A 20,067-nucleotide genomic window follows, 5' to 3' on the forward strand; every position below is an offset into this window, starting at 1 on the left:
GTTATATCATCGTTATCACTTTGCCTCACTGACGGGCGCCTGCATCGCTCATTAATCTTATGGCCATGACCTATGTGTTTCACGGTTTTATCACCTGGTGTCGCATGAACACACTGTGTAAATCCACAAACTGTCACCACACAAAATGACTGTATTACCCAAATTTACTAACGTCAGGAAATACTCGTTTCATCCGGCCGCCACATGAACAACGTTTGAAATCTACGTATCGTCTGGCCGTCAGATTTACACACGTTTAAAGGGGTGTTAAAATGAACGAACATTCAACTCTGCATTTACATGTATTTCACAGGTGTGTAAATCTGGCCATTGTTTTCATGTGTTTCCTAACATGTGTAACATATGTAAATGCTGTGATTGTAGGACATGCATTTCAATACCTTTGAAATCTCGTATGACCAGGGTTAGGTTTGTCATATATTTAGTACATGCGTAAATGGTTGGAAATGGGTAAATATAGTGTTACAAGATTAGAACTGCTTTAACATGTATTTCAATGGTTCTGTAATGTAACCGCCACATAGGGTTTGTTAGCGCGTCCGACCACGCCATAATGTACTGAGATAATTAGAAACACATGGTGAAGTGATACCCATGACTGAGCACCACTAATAACGTACGTGTCTTTCTTGACATACACATGGTGTCTGTTTAAAAGGTTCAAATATCGGGTCTATGGGCCAGAGCGATATGTATGTTAGGGAATGTGTATGTGTGCGAGGGAGAGGGTGTGGCATGGGGTAGGCCTAGGGTGGTGTGGTGGTGTTGGGGTACTGATAAGTCTTTCTGACCAGTAGGTAATATGGTTTATACTTTTTGTAATGGAAATTACATAACAGTTTAAGTAACTGACCTTAGGTACACTTCTTATATATGCTATACAAGGAGACACTGCTAATTACAATAAAACACAGATAGATGTGTTCACACAGACATGAACCGGTAGGTCCCTAATTTTAGTGCTCACTTGTATGAGTTATCCGACTGATCATAACTGAACAAATTTCATTATCTATACTTTCATAAAAGATGATTACAATGTATTAATGATTCCCGGAGTAAATTACTGTTGTAAATGTGTGAACATGCACATACTTGGTATGACCACTTTTTGATTCGGAATACAGGTATTATCCCATACGGACGTTTTCTCAAATTTCAGTTACCCGACGGAATATACTGTAGACATATTTTGTTTCCATCTCTTGGGTAGACTATAGAAAATTGTAGTGATTGCAATTAGCTCATAATTTTCATAATATACCTATTTTGTGCCATCTCTTGGGTAGACTATAGAAAATTGTAGTGATTGCAATTAGCTCATAACTAAGCAGTTTCGATAATTACTGAAAGCTTACTACCTGACAGCATCATGTTGCTCATGCGTTTTCTTTTTAGCTTTTGCTTTTTGATGTCTAATTTGTTATACATTTTGGTATCTCAATATCACAGAATATAATGTGAACTTATTAATCTATCAAAGTACCGAAACGTATTATCTGTATGCTTTACTGTTATTGGGTGAAACTGTTAAAAGTACCTGCGTACAGAATTTCCAGGAAATAGAAACTGAAAATTACTAAATAAATGGAAAACTAAATTTATATTCCTCTATTTATTTATATTCCTCTTTTTAAATTATCAGTGTGCAGATCACGTCACTAACATAAAAACTGAAGGATATATAGTAACAAAACTGGGTTCACTCTTGAATGTGTAATAAATGTACCAATGTATATTCTTTAACAGTATCAAGGAATGATGGGGGTACGCTCGTGGTTAAAATGTTTGCCTGTCAGGTCAAAAACCGGTGTTTGATTCCTGACATAGGCACATTAAGACTGAAAATATACTATTTTGATAAAAGGCAAAGATCTTAATTTCAACTGAAAAAAGAGACGAAGTAATTTTGAAGATTTACAGACTAACAACGTCTATATGGTGCAGGAAGCATCTTCAATTATAAAATCACATTTCACAAACATCAGATAAAGGTTTAAATGACAAGCATATTTATTGGTATCTTGCCAAGCTCTGTCCTCTCTCAATGCAGTATAACCAGAGTGCTGTGGTCACTACCTCAGGTGGCCAAATTCAGCCATCCCCTAACTTTACATAGTCCTAGGCCAAATGTTAGAAAAGTCCCTATCTTTTAGGATCTCTCGGCAGCAGTGAAGGCGTTATCCAGTAATTGGTATGACAACTCCCACCCTCCAGGGATTCTTGTCAATGTGGAACTAGACACAGAATGTATCAGGTTTCCTTAAACTCACAAGGTTTACCCTGTTGTTGAAACAAGTGTCCACATGTTCATAGACCAACTGCATGAGTATTAACCACATGGTTTAATGGACGGTGACAAGCACTGATGTTCAACATGATCAGGATATGCAGTATGGGTGATAAGGCCTGGTGTATCATATTACCTGATAATGATGTTATCTCTACATTTGGCCTAGGAGTATGTAGGAAATACCATGAGACAAGCTGTCAAGTACGTTCCAATGCCCTGGCTAATATGAGAGAGGAAATAGCCAAAGTTTACTTCCCTTCCTGGTTGGCCTCAGAACTGGCATTCAATAAAATATGCAAGAAGTTGATACAAAATACCAACTGTACTATTGTACTTCCACAACTCACACCTCGGCATTTTCAGTTGTTGTTTTTTTTCTGTTTTTGTCATAGATAAGAATATGTATTTTTATAGATCTTTATATGAAGCATTTATTAATATTTTTTTCTCCATTAGTATGCATACAAAGCAATATCCCACATCCATGATTACCTGTTTTTTTAATATAACAATGGGCTTATATTTCACATTTTACAATTACCCTGTTTAACAGGAAGTTAAGTGGAGCCTATCCTATCAAATTAATCAAAGTTTACAGCTAGCCAAATTTTAGTTTATTTTTTCATATATAGAAAAAGAGATTGTAGTATCTGGAACTAAAAAAAGAATAAACAACACATTTTGTGCAGAACCCACATCACTGGAGAACTACAGGTGAAATAATGTTATAAAACATGACACAAAGGCATCTTGAGACAGAGCAATTCACACTGTTGTGGCAGGCACTGTGTGGAATGGTGAACAAAGTATCACATATAATGAGGACTCATATATGTAAAACATATTCTAAACTGGCATACAGCTGTTTCTAGTTCAAGGAATCTTTCATGAATAACCAACAAATCTATAAGTCCTAGGCCAAATTGTTGGAAAAGTCCCTATCTTTTAGGATCTCTCGGCAGCAGTGAAGGCGTTATCCAGTAATTGGTATGACAACTCCCACCCTCCAGGGATTCTTGTCAATGTGGAACTAGACACAGAATGTATCAGGTTACTAAAACACACAAGGTTTACCCCGCTGTTGAAACAAGTGTCCACATGTTCATAGACCAACTGCATGAGTATTAACCACATGGTTTAATGGACGGTGACAAGCACTGATGTTCAACATGATCAGGATATGCAGTATGGGTGATAAGGCCTGGTGTATCATATTACCTGATAATGATGTTATCTCTACATTTGGCCTAGGAGTAATAAGCTGTAATGTTACTGAGAGCGGCATAAAACTAAACTAAATCAATCAATCATTGTTAAGATAATGACAGACGCTGAAGTCAATTTTTGACGTAGCGGGTGGTCGTTTACCAAGACATTTAAATTTGGGCAATACTTAAAATACAATAAACTACATAAAGTTGATATATATCAGGAACACTAAGCCTTCAACAACCACACATGATTCATACATAGTTCAGTCGATACGTGAATCCCTCACAGTTATTCGAGGATGTCATTGTGCTATTCTGCCGAATGGGTACGAGTTAGTGAGTTAGTGGGTGAGTGTGTGAGTGAGTGTGAGAGTGAGCGTGAGAGTTTGTGATTGAGTGAGTGACAGTGAGCGTGAGAGTGAGAGTGAGTGCGTCATTGTCCACCCAGCTAACAATTTCACGTTGTCACAACGTTATGCTTTCGTTGTTACAACGTTATTCTGTGGACTCCTGTTTACGTTGTTACAACGTTATTCTGTGGACTCCTGTTTACGTTGTCACAACGTTATTCTGTGGACTCCTGTTTACGTTGTCACAACGTTATTCTGTGGACTCCTGTTTACGTTGTCACAACGTTATTCTGTGGACTCCTGTTTACGTTGTTACAACGTTATTCTGTGGACTCCTGTCTACGTTGTCACAACGTTATTCTGTGGACTCCTGTTTACGTTGTTACAACGTTATTCTGTGGACTCCTGTCTACGTTGTCACAACGTTATTCTGTGGACTCCTGTTTACGTTGTTACAACGTTATTCTGTGGACTCCTGTTTACGTTGTTACAACGTTATTCTGTGGACTCCTGTTTACGATGTCACAACGTTATTCTGTGGACTCCTGTTTACGTTGTTACAACGTTATTCTGTGGACTCCTGTTTACGTTGTCACAACGTTATTCTGTGGACTCCTGTTTACGTTGTTACAACGTTATTCTGTGGACTCCTGTTTACGTTGTTACAACGTTATTCTGTGGACTCCTGTTTACGTTGTCACAACGTTATTCTGTGGACTCCTGTTTACGTTGTTACAGCGTTATTCTGTGGACTCCTGTTTACGTTGTCACAACGTTATTCTGTGGACTCCTGTTTACGTTGTTACAACGTTATTCTGTGGACTCCTGTTTACGTTGTTACAACGTTATTCTGTGGACTCCTGTTTACGTTGTTACAACGTTATTCTGTGGACTCCTGTTTACGTTGTTACAACGTTATTCTGTGGACTCCTGTTTACGTTGTTACAACGTTATTCTGTGGACTCCTGTGTACGTTGTCACAACGTTATTCTGTGGACTCCTGTTTACGTTGTCACAACGTTATTCTGTTGACTCCTGTTTACGTTGTTACAACGTTATTCTGTGGACTCCTGTTTACGTTGTTACAACGTTATTCTGTGGACTCCTGTCTACGTTGTCACAACGTTGTGGCCTGACGTTGTGACATGTCGTTTTTGCGTTGCTATTAACCGTTAATAGTTGAATAGTTTTCCAGTAGTGAACAGTACATAAGAAACAAAGCAAAAATTCATTTCTATGTTTATCAGTCAATTCGCACGTTGTTTTGATCGTGTGTTTTCTGACGCTGTAGCTGAATAGTGAAGAAAGAATCTCAAAGTGAAACGTTTTAACATTGTAACGGTGTGAGGAGCCCAAAGCATAACGTTTCCTCAACGTTTTCTTGCAATGTTGTTATTACGTTGTGACATAACGTAAGGGGTTATAAAATGACGTAATACTACTATTGTGTCATGGCGTTGCCAATCTACAAGATTCCCACAACGTTGCGAAAACGTCGTTGGTTAGCTCGGCAGTGATCAACAGCATGAGCATCGATCTACGCATATGGGATGCGATGACATGTGTCAAACAAGACACCGAGTCTGATCACCTGATCCAGTTAGTTGCCTCTTACAAGCGTGGTTTGCTGCATACCCATTCTAAACCGGATCTTCACGGGTAGGTTCAAGGCTAAAACATTCAGTATCAATGCCGGTATATTCTAATGTCACTGTGACCGTTCTGCTTGACGTGTATAAAAAGTTCGAGCGTGTATCGTTTCATGTCTAATTTTATTCGTGAGGACTGATATGCCTTTCCCGAGAATATGTCATTACCTCAACGCCGTCACTGCGCATGTGCAATTCATACGTGACGCTAACCACGCAAAGTTACATTCACTTTGAATTCTGTCTGAACCACAAGCGGACGTTAAGGTAAGCAGCTCTGTGAACCTGGAAACTTTATAGGGATATTTTGTATACACACTTTGGTTTAAAGGATTTTTGAATATTTTCACAGAGGTTAATGTTTACAAATTACTTGCAAGATATTTAAGTAAATTTCAGTATAATCCCGTCAGTCGGAAACCTTAGTTGCCCGGAAACCTTTCTATTCCTGGACTCTCTGTTAAGGAAGACTTATGTTCCATAGGATGTAAAACTTCGAAGTGCATTAATGTTTGTGTTGTGTTTGGATCATCAAAGTGAGGGTTGAAGAGGAGAGACATATATACTCATTGAAACGAATAAGGGAACACATGAAAGTGTTCCTTTATTCTTTTCCAGGTTTCTTCACAAGGTATGTATTGCACTGTGAGTGAAATTCTGGAAATATATAAAGGAACACTTGTACTTTCAAGTGTTCCCTTAATCATTTCCATGAGTATATATTACCGGTAGGGTCTGTGTAGTGGATATACGTTTTAATATATACTGTAAGAAGACCAAGTTGGAATGGTTTACAAAACGAACGCTGTTAGAAATTTGGTACAATGTATGCGTTTTTATAATCGCGACGTCACCACAGAGAGGCCATGAGCGATACACACAGCCAGCAAACGGCCAGGCATCATGAGGGTTAAAACAGTAGGCTGCGAATCGAGACACAAGAACCATACACATGCACCATTTACCCTTCAGCTTGCTGGATTAATGTCAGCATAAGACGCTGGGGTTGATTCTAAACAACTGGGCTTTCATTAAGTAAGAGACAACTGCACGTTAATATACTGATACAAAAGTATACATTTTTATCCCAAAACATCCTCATAAATTCAAATGTAAATAATGTTTCTTGAACTCAGTTTAATTACGTTACTGAATGTGAAATGCATGTAGTACATGTATCAGGAACTAGTATAAATCGTTACATTTGTGCTAAACGATTTCAATATCATGTTTCTAATTTCTAAAGGTTTAAATAGTGCTTTGTAGAAGTTTCCACCGAGATGGCAAATAATAAACCATTTCTGAAATAGACAGATTCGATCCTCAAAGTTCGTCGTAACAGATCGTAGTTTTGATGTAATGTTAGGTTTATTCTAACGTGCCATATCCTGACATTGACAGGGAAGGAATGATTTAAAAATATTCCTCATTTTAAGTATTTTTGGACCCGTGAAGGTCCGGGTAAGAATGTTGACACATGTCATCGGTTCCCAATTGCGCAGATCGATGCTCATGCTGTTGATCACTGGATTGTCTGGTCCTGACTGGATTATTTACAGACTGCCGCCATATAGCTGGAATATTGCTGACTGCGGCGTAAAACTAAACTTACTCAAGTATTTTTGTTCTGCAAGTCAAAATTTACATCCCGTGTGGTACGCTGTATGGCATGCAGGCTGTATATCTGATCAAACCATTGAGCAGGAATGACGCTCTTTGAAATCTTCGAAGAAACAGCATGCACAATTGTGCTTAAAATTCTGTGAAATGTAGACACCTTGAGGTGATGCTGCTTCGGACTGTTACTCAACATAAAGTTAAAAGAGACTATTAGAAAGTTCATGTCATCCTTCTCTGTCTCATGCGGGACGGTGGGGTAGCCTAAACCAAAAATGTGGACAACAAACCATTGTTTGGGTCTTTTAATTGTAAATATGATTCAAATAGCTTAACCTAGATTTCGATATCCTCCGAATGTACATTTGGTGGAAAATATTCATTTAACCCAAGACAAGGACGAATGTTTATATATAATTTAAAAAATGTAACAGCACTAGTATCCATTTTGTCTTTTGTCTTCAACCCGTCAGAACTAGATTAACAACTAGTCTCTGATATGAACATATTTTACAGAATAAAAGTTCATAATAAAAAAAATATATAATATAATGAAAAGGAGCCCTGAGACTTTCTCCTGAAGCTGTGGAAATCTAGACTTGCCACATTTTGTAGACTTGCGTGGGCTTGGATATATTTGCTTCAGGGTCTGTATGCCAGACGAAGCCCCAACATACGCTCAGTCACATGTGTCTCCAGGTCACGGAGAATCAGTGGTTAGAGGCCCGTATTGCAATTCTCGTGCGTTTGCCAGGCGCGTAGCAAGCCATTGTTTTTCGTGTAAGCCCTATGGGCTGCAAAACCTTATATTTAGGTGGTATTGAGGGCATGCCCAACTTTCATTTTTTATGAGACCTGAAGAGTTATCGTTTGACGTTTGATGATTTCAATAGCTTCAAAATATTGTGGAAAGACTTCCGCCTGGATCCCCCCTTAAATTTCATTCTAGTCAAATCATATCACCTGAATATATATTCCTCATCTGATAAGGACGAGTTTTAACGTGTTTTCTTAGACATTATCTACTTCTAAAAGTGCCACACAAAGAAAGTTTTCCTCATCATTAAAATTTAGGGGATACGGACGGATGTCTTACCACCATGGAAATTGAAATGTGATTTCCTCATATACAAATATGTTTGGACATCGTTTACACATGTCTGCTGCATTGATGCAATACCATACATCGAGTATTTGGTGTTTTTTCTAAAATAATTGATAAACAAATGATAAATAAATAACTGCATTTCAGTGATGATTCACATATAATCATGACTGTAACAAAACATCCTCATACATGTCGATGGAAAAACAATCATCACCGAAAGTTATGATATGAATAATAACCTGTTTACTGTACATGGTAATGCTTTAATCAAAGAATACTGTAGTCAGTACGATTCGTATAGGTATTTCCATTTTTTTAATGGAACGTGTTTGTAGGTATTTTTAGCAAAAATTAGAAGAAAAAATATTTTTTAGCAAAGATCATGTGTAAGCTCGAGCTGTTTTTTATAATGGTAGCTACGCCCCTGTTTACATGTGTGTTGTTGACACGGCATGAACGCCTTGTAACATCACTGTTTGATTATGATTCACAAACATATGCCCATGATATGGTTGGAATCGTGCCACGGATTAGCACATATTTATCATGAAAACAGGTTTTTATGTAGGGATCTAGAAACTCGCTTTTACAAAGGCCTATAGGTTCGATCACAATACATTTCGTTTTACAGCTTCTCTTTTCTTAACATGCTCATGTCAAAACTGATTTAAATTATAATCGCAGATTAAAGAATAACACAATAAATAGTATGCCAAATTATCGTTACCATGACAACCCTGTGATATGTCACCTTATCTAAGAGAGTAATGCAGATGATACTGTCAGCCGTAAATTTTGATAAGTTGCTTAATCGCTATCAATAAACACTGGGTATTTATACAGTTATATGTGTGATCAAAGGCCATATGATAGATTATGTGGTCTCTGGTGTGATGGAGGAGAACTTGCGTCGCTAGTTTTCCCGATAATCTGAACACATGTATGTACCGTGAAACCGGCAGATACCTTTAGAAGAAAGTGTTTGCCCTACCTGTAACAACGATGTCCCGTGTCTATAGAAGGGATATAATGAGGGGATGAATGCCATGTACTTTTATCTTGGCCCGTTTATGATGACGTACTGCGATCTTTCACAATAATCCCTCTGGCTATCAGATTGAAGGTACGTTTTAAACATAACCGGTATTTCTATTATTGTATTTATAAAGTTCTTCGAACGTTCTCCATATACGTCCGTCATATACATCGCGCACTACCCTTTTCTCTTTTGATCTCCTCAAACGACTGTTACAAGTTCGAAGAATCCTGGTCAAAGTAGAAAAGTCTTAAGACTATTCCATGTATTTCTGTAACTTACACATTGTACCCTAAATGGGTAGAGCTTTCGTTCGGGGGAATATCAGAAGGACAGCAATACAGTTATTTCCCATGTTGTAGAAAGATCTCCACTTACTTAGGAAAACACTGAGATATTGTATTCATGTCGGAATGATATGTTCAGCCCCTGTCAGATCTGAACTTGAACATGCGATGTTTGCGTTTGTGTCAGACTAAAGGCCTATAAGATGTTTAGCAACACTGGGGCGTAATAGCCATAGATCTTCTCTAAACAAGGGAATATACATCTTGTGAGAATGACTTCTCCGACAGGGAAATTTACAGCAATGCGACATCACAATTACTTACGTGATATTTACTCGCAATCTGAGTAATGGATCGTCAATTTCAACAGGACAATATAGACGAATTTCATAAAAGGCACGGAGATCCAACATGCCTATGATATACTCAGAGAACGCACCTGCCTGTCCTATCCGGTCATAATCGCTACTCGATAAAAACAATTTTTCATTTCATGTCTCACAGAATATATAATTTGATATGGCATTGTTTGTTATCGTATACTTTTGCGTTAGTGAAACAAACTTTAAAGTTTATGTATGGCGTTATTACAGCAAAGGCTGTGCGAATGGAGAAATAACATTGTTCAGGCACTGTGAGACTATTAAGGAAGGTCACATGCAGTGCAATAAGATTCCCATTATGTACTGTAACAAAATATTTTACAGTAGCTGAACAGACTTAAGAAATTACGAGTTTGTTCGTGTAGCATATTTGGCTGTGCTCCAAGAGATACAAATTGCTATTCTATTGGGGCAGCTAGTGACACTTGCGAGGACAAAGGGGCAACGCATCGCCCTTTGTTCACCACTGAACCTTTCAATCCCTCGAAACATGCACCTCACAAGATTTGCCAACGCCACAGACAAGGCGTAACTGATACTGGTAGCAAGTGCGAGTGCAGCTTAATAAGGCGTGTTAGCTTGCGTAATACTGCTTTCTTTGTCAGGCTCTTTGGTGATAAGAATATTGAGGTCATGTGAACGTTGATTTCAAACGTACTAAAATGTGTGAAAGTGAAATTACATGAACCAAGTAGTTCACATGATGGAAACATATGATCATCTTGCTTGAGTATAGGTAACATGAAGGTGTATGAACCGTTCATATACATACCCCTGAAATCCGGTATGATACATAAATATCTAAGGTGTGTAAACATTTGCAAATTTGAAAATTGACATGTGTTTCCCCACCTAAGTAAATTCACATGTTTCCAACCCGAGTTAACTTAGAACAAAATCGGAAATTTCAGCACCCATTGAAGTTCAAAGGAATGCATTGGAAATACTGTATGATCATGTATTTACCGGGGTATCTGTTTTGCAATTCATATTTGGAAATCCCTGACAATCCGGTCAGGGCATACATGAACGAGGTGCTTGTGCATACGAAAATGTACGATGAGCATATGTTTCAAAGGTATAGATTCATATGAAATATATGCCCGAAGTTAGGAAATATCTGAAAACATACGTAAATCCGGTCATGGCATGTATTTCCTACTGTATTTACGTTTGTTTCAATGGTTTACTATCCGGCTTTTGGTGCTGTGTGTGCACACACGAAAGACATTAAAGTCAATTAAAAATAATAATTCTTTGAAGATTCAGGAAAAGCATGCTAAATATGCGGACCTCGCGTTTGAAATGTCTCGCTTGCATCCCAAGTACACTGTCGTCAGGTTCCCCATTGTTCTCGGTGCGCTTGGTTTGGTACCTTCCGATCTCTTGGCGCAGATCAGGAGAGTGCCCGGGTTCTCCACCGGGAGCACAGCCCTTCAGACACTCTGGGTAATGCAGAAGGCTGCAGTGTTGGGGAGTCTACATATTCTCCGGAAAGTTCTTGATGGGTTCGACTAGGCACTGTTTCCTGGGAGAAGTCCCATTCGCTGTCTGGGCTGCGTGTAGAGGGGGCAAGGGTCCTGAGCTGATGATGAGCCTTACCAGCCTGACTGTGCCAGGATCACCCGAACCCTCTGCTGCAGTAAAAATATAAAAAATATTAATAATAAGTCCATTTGTATAGCGCCATATATCAAATCACCAAGTGGTTGCTCATGGCGTGAAATAGATACGTTATCACTAACAACTTCTTATCCTCAACAGGGGGAGATGGGGGTAGCCTAGTGGTTAAAGCGTTCGCTCGTTACGCTGAAGACCCGGGTTCGATTCCCCACATGAGTACAATGTGTGAAGCCCATGTCTGACCCATGCTCAGGGTCCCGTTGTACAAAACAACTTAGCGCCAAGATTAACTTATCTCCTTAAGTTTTAACCTTAGACTTTTGCTAAGGTTGACGTCCTGTAACACGAATCTACATCAGACCCGTGAAGGTCCGGGTTAGAATGAACCTTCAGTAACCCATGCTTGTCGTAAGAGGCGACTAACGGGATCAGGTGGTCAGGCTCGCTGGCTTGGTTGACACATGTCATCGGTTCCCAATTGCCCTCATGCTGTTGATCACTGGATTGTCTGGTCCAGACTCGATTATTTACAGACCGCCGCCATATAGCTGGAATAATGCTGAGTGCGGCGTAAAACTAAACTCGCTCACTCACTCAAGAATCTGCATTAAGGTTACCTTAGGTGAAATGTTAATGTAAGTCCGACCTTAGTGTGGCTAAGGTTACGTTTCAAGTAATTTCAACATGGCTACATTCTGGTTGATGTGTGATGAAACTGGTAGAAGCGTTATTTGGTGTAGAGCTGTGTCGGGTATTACCGAAATGCTAACACCATATCACATCTAATTCCACGCTCAGAGGCGAGTAACTCCTGTCGACCAATCCAGTTGCTGATCGATATTGTCAAAGTTCCATATTTTGTTACTTTTGTCGATTGTCCGAATACCATTGTTGGGCTATTCCAAACAGTCATGTCGGGCTATCCCGACCAAACGGTGTATCCTAAACAACTAGGTAAGAAAAAGAGTAAAATATGAAAGTTGTTTAACAAACTATCATTAAAATATTGACACAATTCATTATTTCTTACGAGGGAAGAGTGCAAAGAGAGGAATAACCAGACGGCACAGCTCAGGTAAATGAATCAATAACGTTGTCGGCACCTGTGCACGTGCTTCTCGTACACCTGGCTGTTCCTCTCTTTGCACTCCTCCCTCGTAGCTATCAAATAGTGAACTGTGTCAATATTTTAATGATATCACATAAATCATGAAGTCCAAAGCTTAGGGGGAAATGCTCCTGAGGGAAAAACAATTCGGGGGGAAAAGAGGGGGAGAGGTAGGCTGCGGACACCCGCGAACCCGCGACCTTCCGCACTCCGGGCGGACGCTCTAACCACTACACCACGGAGGCGGTCTTTCCCGGTGTGGAGTTGCCTGGATTGAGCTACTTATGTCGGAAACAGTGGCACAGTTATTGTTGTTTGTAGAATATTTACGTCGATGAATCCGGAATCTGTGTGCGTCACGCCATTAGTCTGTACCTTGTATATTGCAGGTGCTTGATGCTGCTGCCAGCGGAGAAGATGTCGTGGTGAGATGATGTTATGCTCGCAGTCAACGACGGTTTCCTGACAAGGACTGACAACAGCAGCAGCAGCAGCAACAACAACAATAACAACAACAACAACAACGTCAACAACAACAACAACCCGAGTTGTAAATCTTTGACTTTGGAAATTGTAAGGTTTCGGATGGATTAGAAATACAGACAGGCTGAATTATATTTCTTGTATGTGTGGATGTGTTTTGGCTGGGATTATTCCTGGACCTGCACTGGTTCAACCCGATTTTTATTCATAACTGAAATATCAGGACACGTGTGACATCATGGAGCCTCCTCGTCTCCTGAAGACGTTTCTGTACATAATTACTTTCTTAGCTTTATTGATGATCGTCAACATATTAACGTCTGTAAACTACCTCTATACAATCATCAACGTATCGCAGGTGTCGTTGGTTAGCTCTGGGAAGACGTCATTCATTGGAAGGGACGCCCCGCATAACGCAAACCTCTCGTTTGCTTCTTTGAAAAGAGTTCAAGGCAATGCTTTGAATGTAACCACCAAGCCGCTTTTCACATCTACTAAACCGGTTGTGACAAGTACGAAACCGGTTGTGACAAGTACGAAACCGGTTGTGAAAAGTACTCCTGCACCCGGAGTCCGTCAGGATGTGTGCGCAGATTGCTTCGTCCATAACTTCACATACTTAATCCAGAACACAGCGATCTGCAGCCAATCCCCCAATGTTACGATTGACTTATTTATTGTGATCCTCACGATACATAGCGACAGAAAACAGAGGGATAATATTCGTGCCACGTGGGCCTCGACCTCCAAAAACAACACCGGAAACGTGAGGTACGCCTTCCTTTTGGGAAAGATTAATGACGAGAAGAAGATGTTGCCCGTGTATAATGAAAGTGCCGAGTTTGGGGATTTGATCATGGAGGATTTCCACGATTCCTACGCTAACCTAACCTACAAGACAATTATGGGCATGAAGTGGGCTACTTTATACTGCGCACGGGCAAGGTTCTTCATGAAGACAGACGACGATATGTGGGTCAATGTACCGGAAATGATCAAATTGTTGAACCAAAAAGAGGCTGTCCTTCAAAAGGTTGTGGGAGGATCTTGTCATTTGGCTGCTGGACCAATCAGAGACCAGAGATCCAAATGGTATGCCAGTTTTAAGAGCTATCCTCACAAGACCTACCCAGGATTTTGTTCTGGGACCGGATACGTGACCAGTATGGCCGTGACCAAAAAGCTATACGAAGTGTCTGCTAATGTGCCATTCTTTCACTTGGAGGACGTGTATATTGCGCTGTGCATTAGGAAACTAGGAATGACATTGCTGCCTCTTCCTGGCTTCCACAATTATAGGACAGCCTTGGATCCTTGTCAAATGAGGTCGTCTAGAATTCTGACCAGTCACGAAGTCCCAACTGACTTCTTACAGAAGGTGTGGGCTGCCAAGTGTTAGACGTGTTGAAGCACTGCAGTGTCAGACACCTGACACTGCATCAAGTGCGACAACCCCAAATTTATTTCTATGTATGATGTTAGAAATTGTTTTCGTTCATTGAAACATTTTTGGGTTGATATATTTTATAACGTATATTCTGGAACAAGTTAGGCAGAGGTATTTTCCTTTGGCTTTTCCTTAATGATCATAAGGTGCTGTTTGGGCTGACACAGTTTGGGTATTTCTTCTTTTTTGAACGGTATTAGCTTATTTTGTTTTGGGATCGAGTTTAGCTTTACTTTAATTATCATTAGCCCTATTTTGCATGCATGAAATGTTACATACATTGTATCAACTCTGAATTAGGTGATGTATGCATTGCATGAACTCTGCATAATATGTGATTTACATTGTCTTAACTTTGCATAAAGTGTGATATACATTGTATCAACACTGCATAAGATTAGATGTACATTGTATCAACACTGCATAAGATGAGATGTACATTGTATCAACACTGCATAAGATGAGATGTACATTGTATCAACACTGCATAAGATGAGATGTACATTGTATCAACACTGCATAAGATGAGATGTACATTGTATCAACACTGCATAAGATGAGATGTACATTGTATCAACACTGCATAAGATGTGATATACATTGTATCAACACTGCATAAGATGTGATGTACATTGTATCAACACTGCATAAGATGAGATGTACATTGTATCAACACTGCATAAGATGAGATGTACATTGTATCAACACTGCATAAGATGAGATGTACATTGTATCAACACTGCATAAGATGAGATGTACATTGTATCAACACTGCATAAGATGAGATGTACATTGTATCAACACTGCATAAGATGAGATGTACATTGTATCAACACTGCATAAGATGAGATGTACATTGTATCAACACTGCATAAGATGAGATGTACATTGTATCAACACTGCATAAGATGAGATGTACATTGTATCAACACTGCATAAGATGAGATGTACATTGTATCAACACTGCATAAGATGTGATATACATTGTATCAACACTGCATAAGATGAGATGTACATTGTATCAACACTGCATAAGATGAGATGTACATTGTATCAACACTGCATAAGATGTGATATACATTGTATCAACACTGCATAAGATGAGATGTACATTGTATCAACACTGCATAAGATGAGATGTACATTGTATCAACACTGCATAAGATGAGATGTACATTGTATCAACACTGCATAAGATGAGATGTACATTGTATCAACACTGCATAAGATGAGATGTACATTGTATAAACACTGCATAAGATGTGATGTACATTGTATCAACACTGCATAAGATGAGATGTACATTGTATCAACACTGCATAAGATGAGATGTACATTGTATCAACACTGCATAAGATGAGATGTACATTGTATCAACACTGCATAAGATGTGATGTACATTGTATCAACACTGCATAAGATGTGATATACATTGTATCAACACTGCAAAAGATGAGATAAATTGTATCAGGTTTGCTCAAGGCGTGAGACACATTGTACTAGCTTTGTACGTGACACAATCGCACAAACATCCATTATGAGTGGCATTTCTTAATTACGACCAGGATCGACCAATTAATTACGATCTTATATGTGTGTCTTCATGATCACGTTTAATGGTGACATAATGGGGGGAATCCCATAATGTATTGTGCCTAAAATCCATGCCATCCAATAGGGAGGTAAGGAGTTGCCACGCACACAAAGGCAGCTGTCGCTCTCACTGCTGAATCTCATTATATCAATGTTATTTTTCTTCCTATATTTTTATACGTGTAGTCTTTGGATTGTGAATTGAGCATAAGATGACTTTAAAGAATGATACGTGGCGAAGCATCTTGTCATTACTGTACTGAAAGGGTTTCACTGTACACATCTATGCCCCCTCTAAAAGAACCGTACAGATTGTTCTGTTGTTATGTTTTTTCATTATGTCCATGATAATTAAATTGGCTTCACTTTGATTTTTTGTAAAAGTGATATTTTACGACCTTGTAAACCCCTTTTCCTCAGCCTGATGTTTGAATAATATAGATTTACGACGTACAGTCTGTCTATGAAGATTAAAGAACCTGGGTCCCGATGCACAGAGTGTTCGTAACGTTACGACTTGTCGTAACTCTATAGTTTACCTTAGGTTTACGAATGTCGTAGCGCTACGAACGCTTTGTGGATCTGGACCCAGGAACAAGTGCGGAGATCATGTACCCGGACATAGGACTCTGGTAGTATACTCTATACCTGTACCAACACTTTGAAAACCATTTTGAAGACCGCATTTTGTCCAGTAAGTGTTATTTGCACTTGACCCACATCTTCCGTACTTTATTTTGTACTCGAAAGCTTCTTCATCTGTTGCTTACCGGTAAGCAGGGACACATTGAAACCCCGTTATAGAGGAACCTCTGAATTCCGGACGTTTAGGAACAGTACTCCTTTACAGTTGTTCATAAACCCGTACTGGGAGCTGTCGCTTACCGGTAACCAGGAACCTTGTATATTGAAACCCTGCGAAATAGAAACATCTGCATTCCCAACGTTTAGGAACAGTACTCCTTTACAGTTGTTCATTGACCCGTACTGGGAGCTGTGGCGTACCGGTAACCAGGAACCTTGTATATTGAAACCCTGTTAAATAGAAACATCTGCATTCCGGACGTTTAGGAACAGTACTCCTTTACAGTTGTTCATAGACCCGTACTGGGAGCTGTGGCGTACCGGTAACCAGGAACCTTGTATATTGAAACCCTGTTAAATAGAAACATCTGCATTCCGGACGTTTAGGAACAGTACTCCTTTACAGTTGTTCATAGACCCGTACTGGGATCTGTGGCTTACCGGTAACCAGGAACCTTGTATATTGAAACCCTGTTAAATAGAAACATGTGCATTCCGGACGTTTAGGAACAGTATTCCTTTACAGTTGTTCATTGACCCGTACTGGGATCTGTGGCTTACCGGTAACCAGGAACCTTGTATATTGAAACCCTGTTATATAGAAACATGTGCATTCCGGACGTTTAGGAACAGTACTCCTTTACAGTTGTTCATAGACCCGTACTGGGATCTGTGGCTTACCGGTAACCAGGAACCTTTGTAAATTGAAACCCTGTTAAATAGAAACATGTGCATTCCGGACGTTTAGGAACAGTACTCCTTTACAGTTGTTCATAGACCCGTACTGGGATCTGTGGCTTACCGGTAACCAGGAACCTTGTATATTGAAACCCTGCGAAATAGAAACATCTGCATTCCGGACGTTTAGGAACAGTACTCCTTTACAGTTGTTCATAGACCCGTACTGGGATCTGTGGCTTACCGGTAACCAGGAACCTTTGTAAATTGAAACCCTGTTAAATAGAAACATGTGCATTCCGGACGTTTAGGAACAGTACTCCTTTACAGTTGTTCATTGATCTGTACTAGGAACATCACTGAAATACCGGCTGGTATTTGTAAGTAAACACCACATCAGGTCTCCAAGGTTCACGTCGTTTAGCCAACGTGTCAGTTATTGTCTAACCCCACAAATTCCGATGACATCGTTGAGAACTTGTACCTTAAATTACTGTAACAGTGCCTGTCACCATCTTGTCGCAGACAAACCGTCCAATTATGTGTTTTTGTCACATGTAACCTTCAGGCTGGAAGTCTTTTGTTTACGTTCACTGGGAGCCTTTCTAGCCTTGTTAGTCGTCCGATATACACTCATGAACATGATATTATCACTGTCAGGTAACGATGAGTGCATGCTGACAGAAAGCATTATTCATATTGAGTTTGTTGATCGGATATTACATGTCGATATGCTTCGCCTGTTTGTGGCTTCAACAGAGCGCTGCAGGCTGTTTGCCTCGCCGCTAAAATATACTACTCACACTTTGCTAAGGATTATAAAAACTTCACTTAAACATAGATTTATAATTTGAAATTGTATCCATTTAAACTAGATAAATAATGATATGGTAACCCCTCTTTAGGCAAACAACTACTTTAATCTAACCTTATGCACTTGATACATGAGTAACCATAAAATGGTTTTCATGGCACAAATCAACCATTTGGCAAATCATGGAACGAGTCATTGACAAGTACACAACACCTGTCAATAGCAGGTATTGGATCCACAAGATGCAGTGACATACTGAAACCTAGGATCCATGCTTACAATAAGCCTAGATATTTAAACCAAATTAGACCCCACATCATAGTTTTCTGTTGAATCCATGATTTGATCCTTATCAAAATGTGAATAGTATATCTCCGCATCCGAATAATCCAAGTAACCAAATCAACACAGTTCCGTAAATCTGTTTTTTAGACCTCTTTTCAGCAACGTTCTGCTGCTTTACAGCTGAAGCATTAAAACAATGAAGCATTGAAGCATTGTTGCAAATTTGATATTTGGTTGACTTATCGAGAATTCAACGTTAGAAATAACCGCAAATCAGCCACCCTAGATGTTTAATTCCACCTGAGGTCTAAAAACTCTTATTCATGTACATATCAATAAAATCTGACAAAGAGACTCCAACGAGTTACAAGGTGCTATCGCTTTCCTTGGTACTGTAGCATATGGAATGATGTCAGCTGTTCAGCTGAACTGAAATTCATATGTTTCGGTTTTAAATATTTTAGAATCTTCGTGTTTTTTTCTGTGGATTTAGTTTGTACACAATTGGTTGAGTTTCAAATATTCCAACATTGTGTTTTGTTTACACCATTGCACATATGTAAGCATGGAAGGGGTGATCGAGTTGGTAAATATCAAAATGGTGTAATTAATGTCATTAATGACTGACGTGATCTTAAACAGGTCAAACCTGGTCATATATGAGTAAGTGAGTGAGTTTAGTTTTACGCCGCTTTTAGCAATATTCCAGCAATATCACGGCGGGGGACACCAGAAATGGGCACAGAGGGCCACAGAAGATGAAGTTGAGTTATATGTGCTGAAGATATGTGGTATTTGTGGACAACACGTTCATTCAAAGGGGGGGGGGGAGAGAGAGGAGGTAGCCTAGTAGTTATAGCGTTCGCTCGTCACGCTGAAGACCCGGGTTCGATTCGCCATATCTGTACAATGTGTGAAATCCATTTCTGGTGTACCCCGCCGAGATATTGCTGGAATATTGCTAAAATCGGCGTAAAACTAAACTCACACACTCATACGTAATGCTCGATGTCATTATAGAATGGTATGTACTTGATGATGTACAGTTGGGATTCATTTCCAGGTTTGTACTAAATAACCACTCAGAAGGTTTCAGTGACATGCCCTTAAAGAACAACATTGCATTTCTAAGGCCACATAAAATACATTTCCTGTTTTTCTCACTTTTTAAAAAAAACAAACATGGGTAGGCAGGGCAGATTTTATTTATATTTTTCAATATTTTTTTTCTGTTTTTCTACCCAATGTTAGTCGAAAACTTAGGGTCGGGCCAAATT

The 20,067-nt window shown here is 39.4% G+C and overlaps 1 protein-coding gene across 3 annotated transcripts in view; it reads left to right on the forward strand.

Moving 5' to 3' along the window:
- LOC124280794 (beta-1,3-galactosyltransferase 1-like) overlaps positions 1-14,627 on the forward strand; it is a 76,466-nt gene extending 61,839 nt beyond the window's left edge. For all 3 annotated transcript variants that reach the window (XM_046716768.1, XM_046716767.1, XM_046716769.1), the window contains exon 2: positions 13,076-14,627. In XM_046716768.1, coding sequence (XP_046572724.1) covers positions 13,408-14,568 — 1,161 coding nt within the window. In that variant the 5' untranslated portion in view covers positions 13,076-13,407 and the 3' untranslated portion in view covers positions 14,569-14,627. The remainder of the gene's footprint in view (positions 1-13,075) is intronic.
- Positions 14,628-20,067: the final 5,440 nt, after the last annotated feature.

This window comes from Haliotis rubra, unplaced genomic scaffold (genome assembly GCF_003918875.1).
Source record: "Haliotis rubra isolate DU_JTF1 unplaced genomic scaffold, ASM391887v1 Scf274, whole genome shotgun sequence".
NCBI lineage: Eukaryota > Metazoa > Mollusca > Gastropoda > Lepetellida > Haliotidae > Haliotis > Haliotis rubra.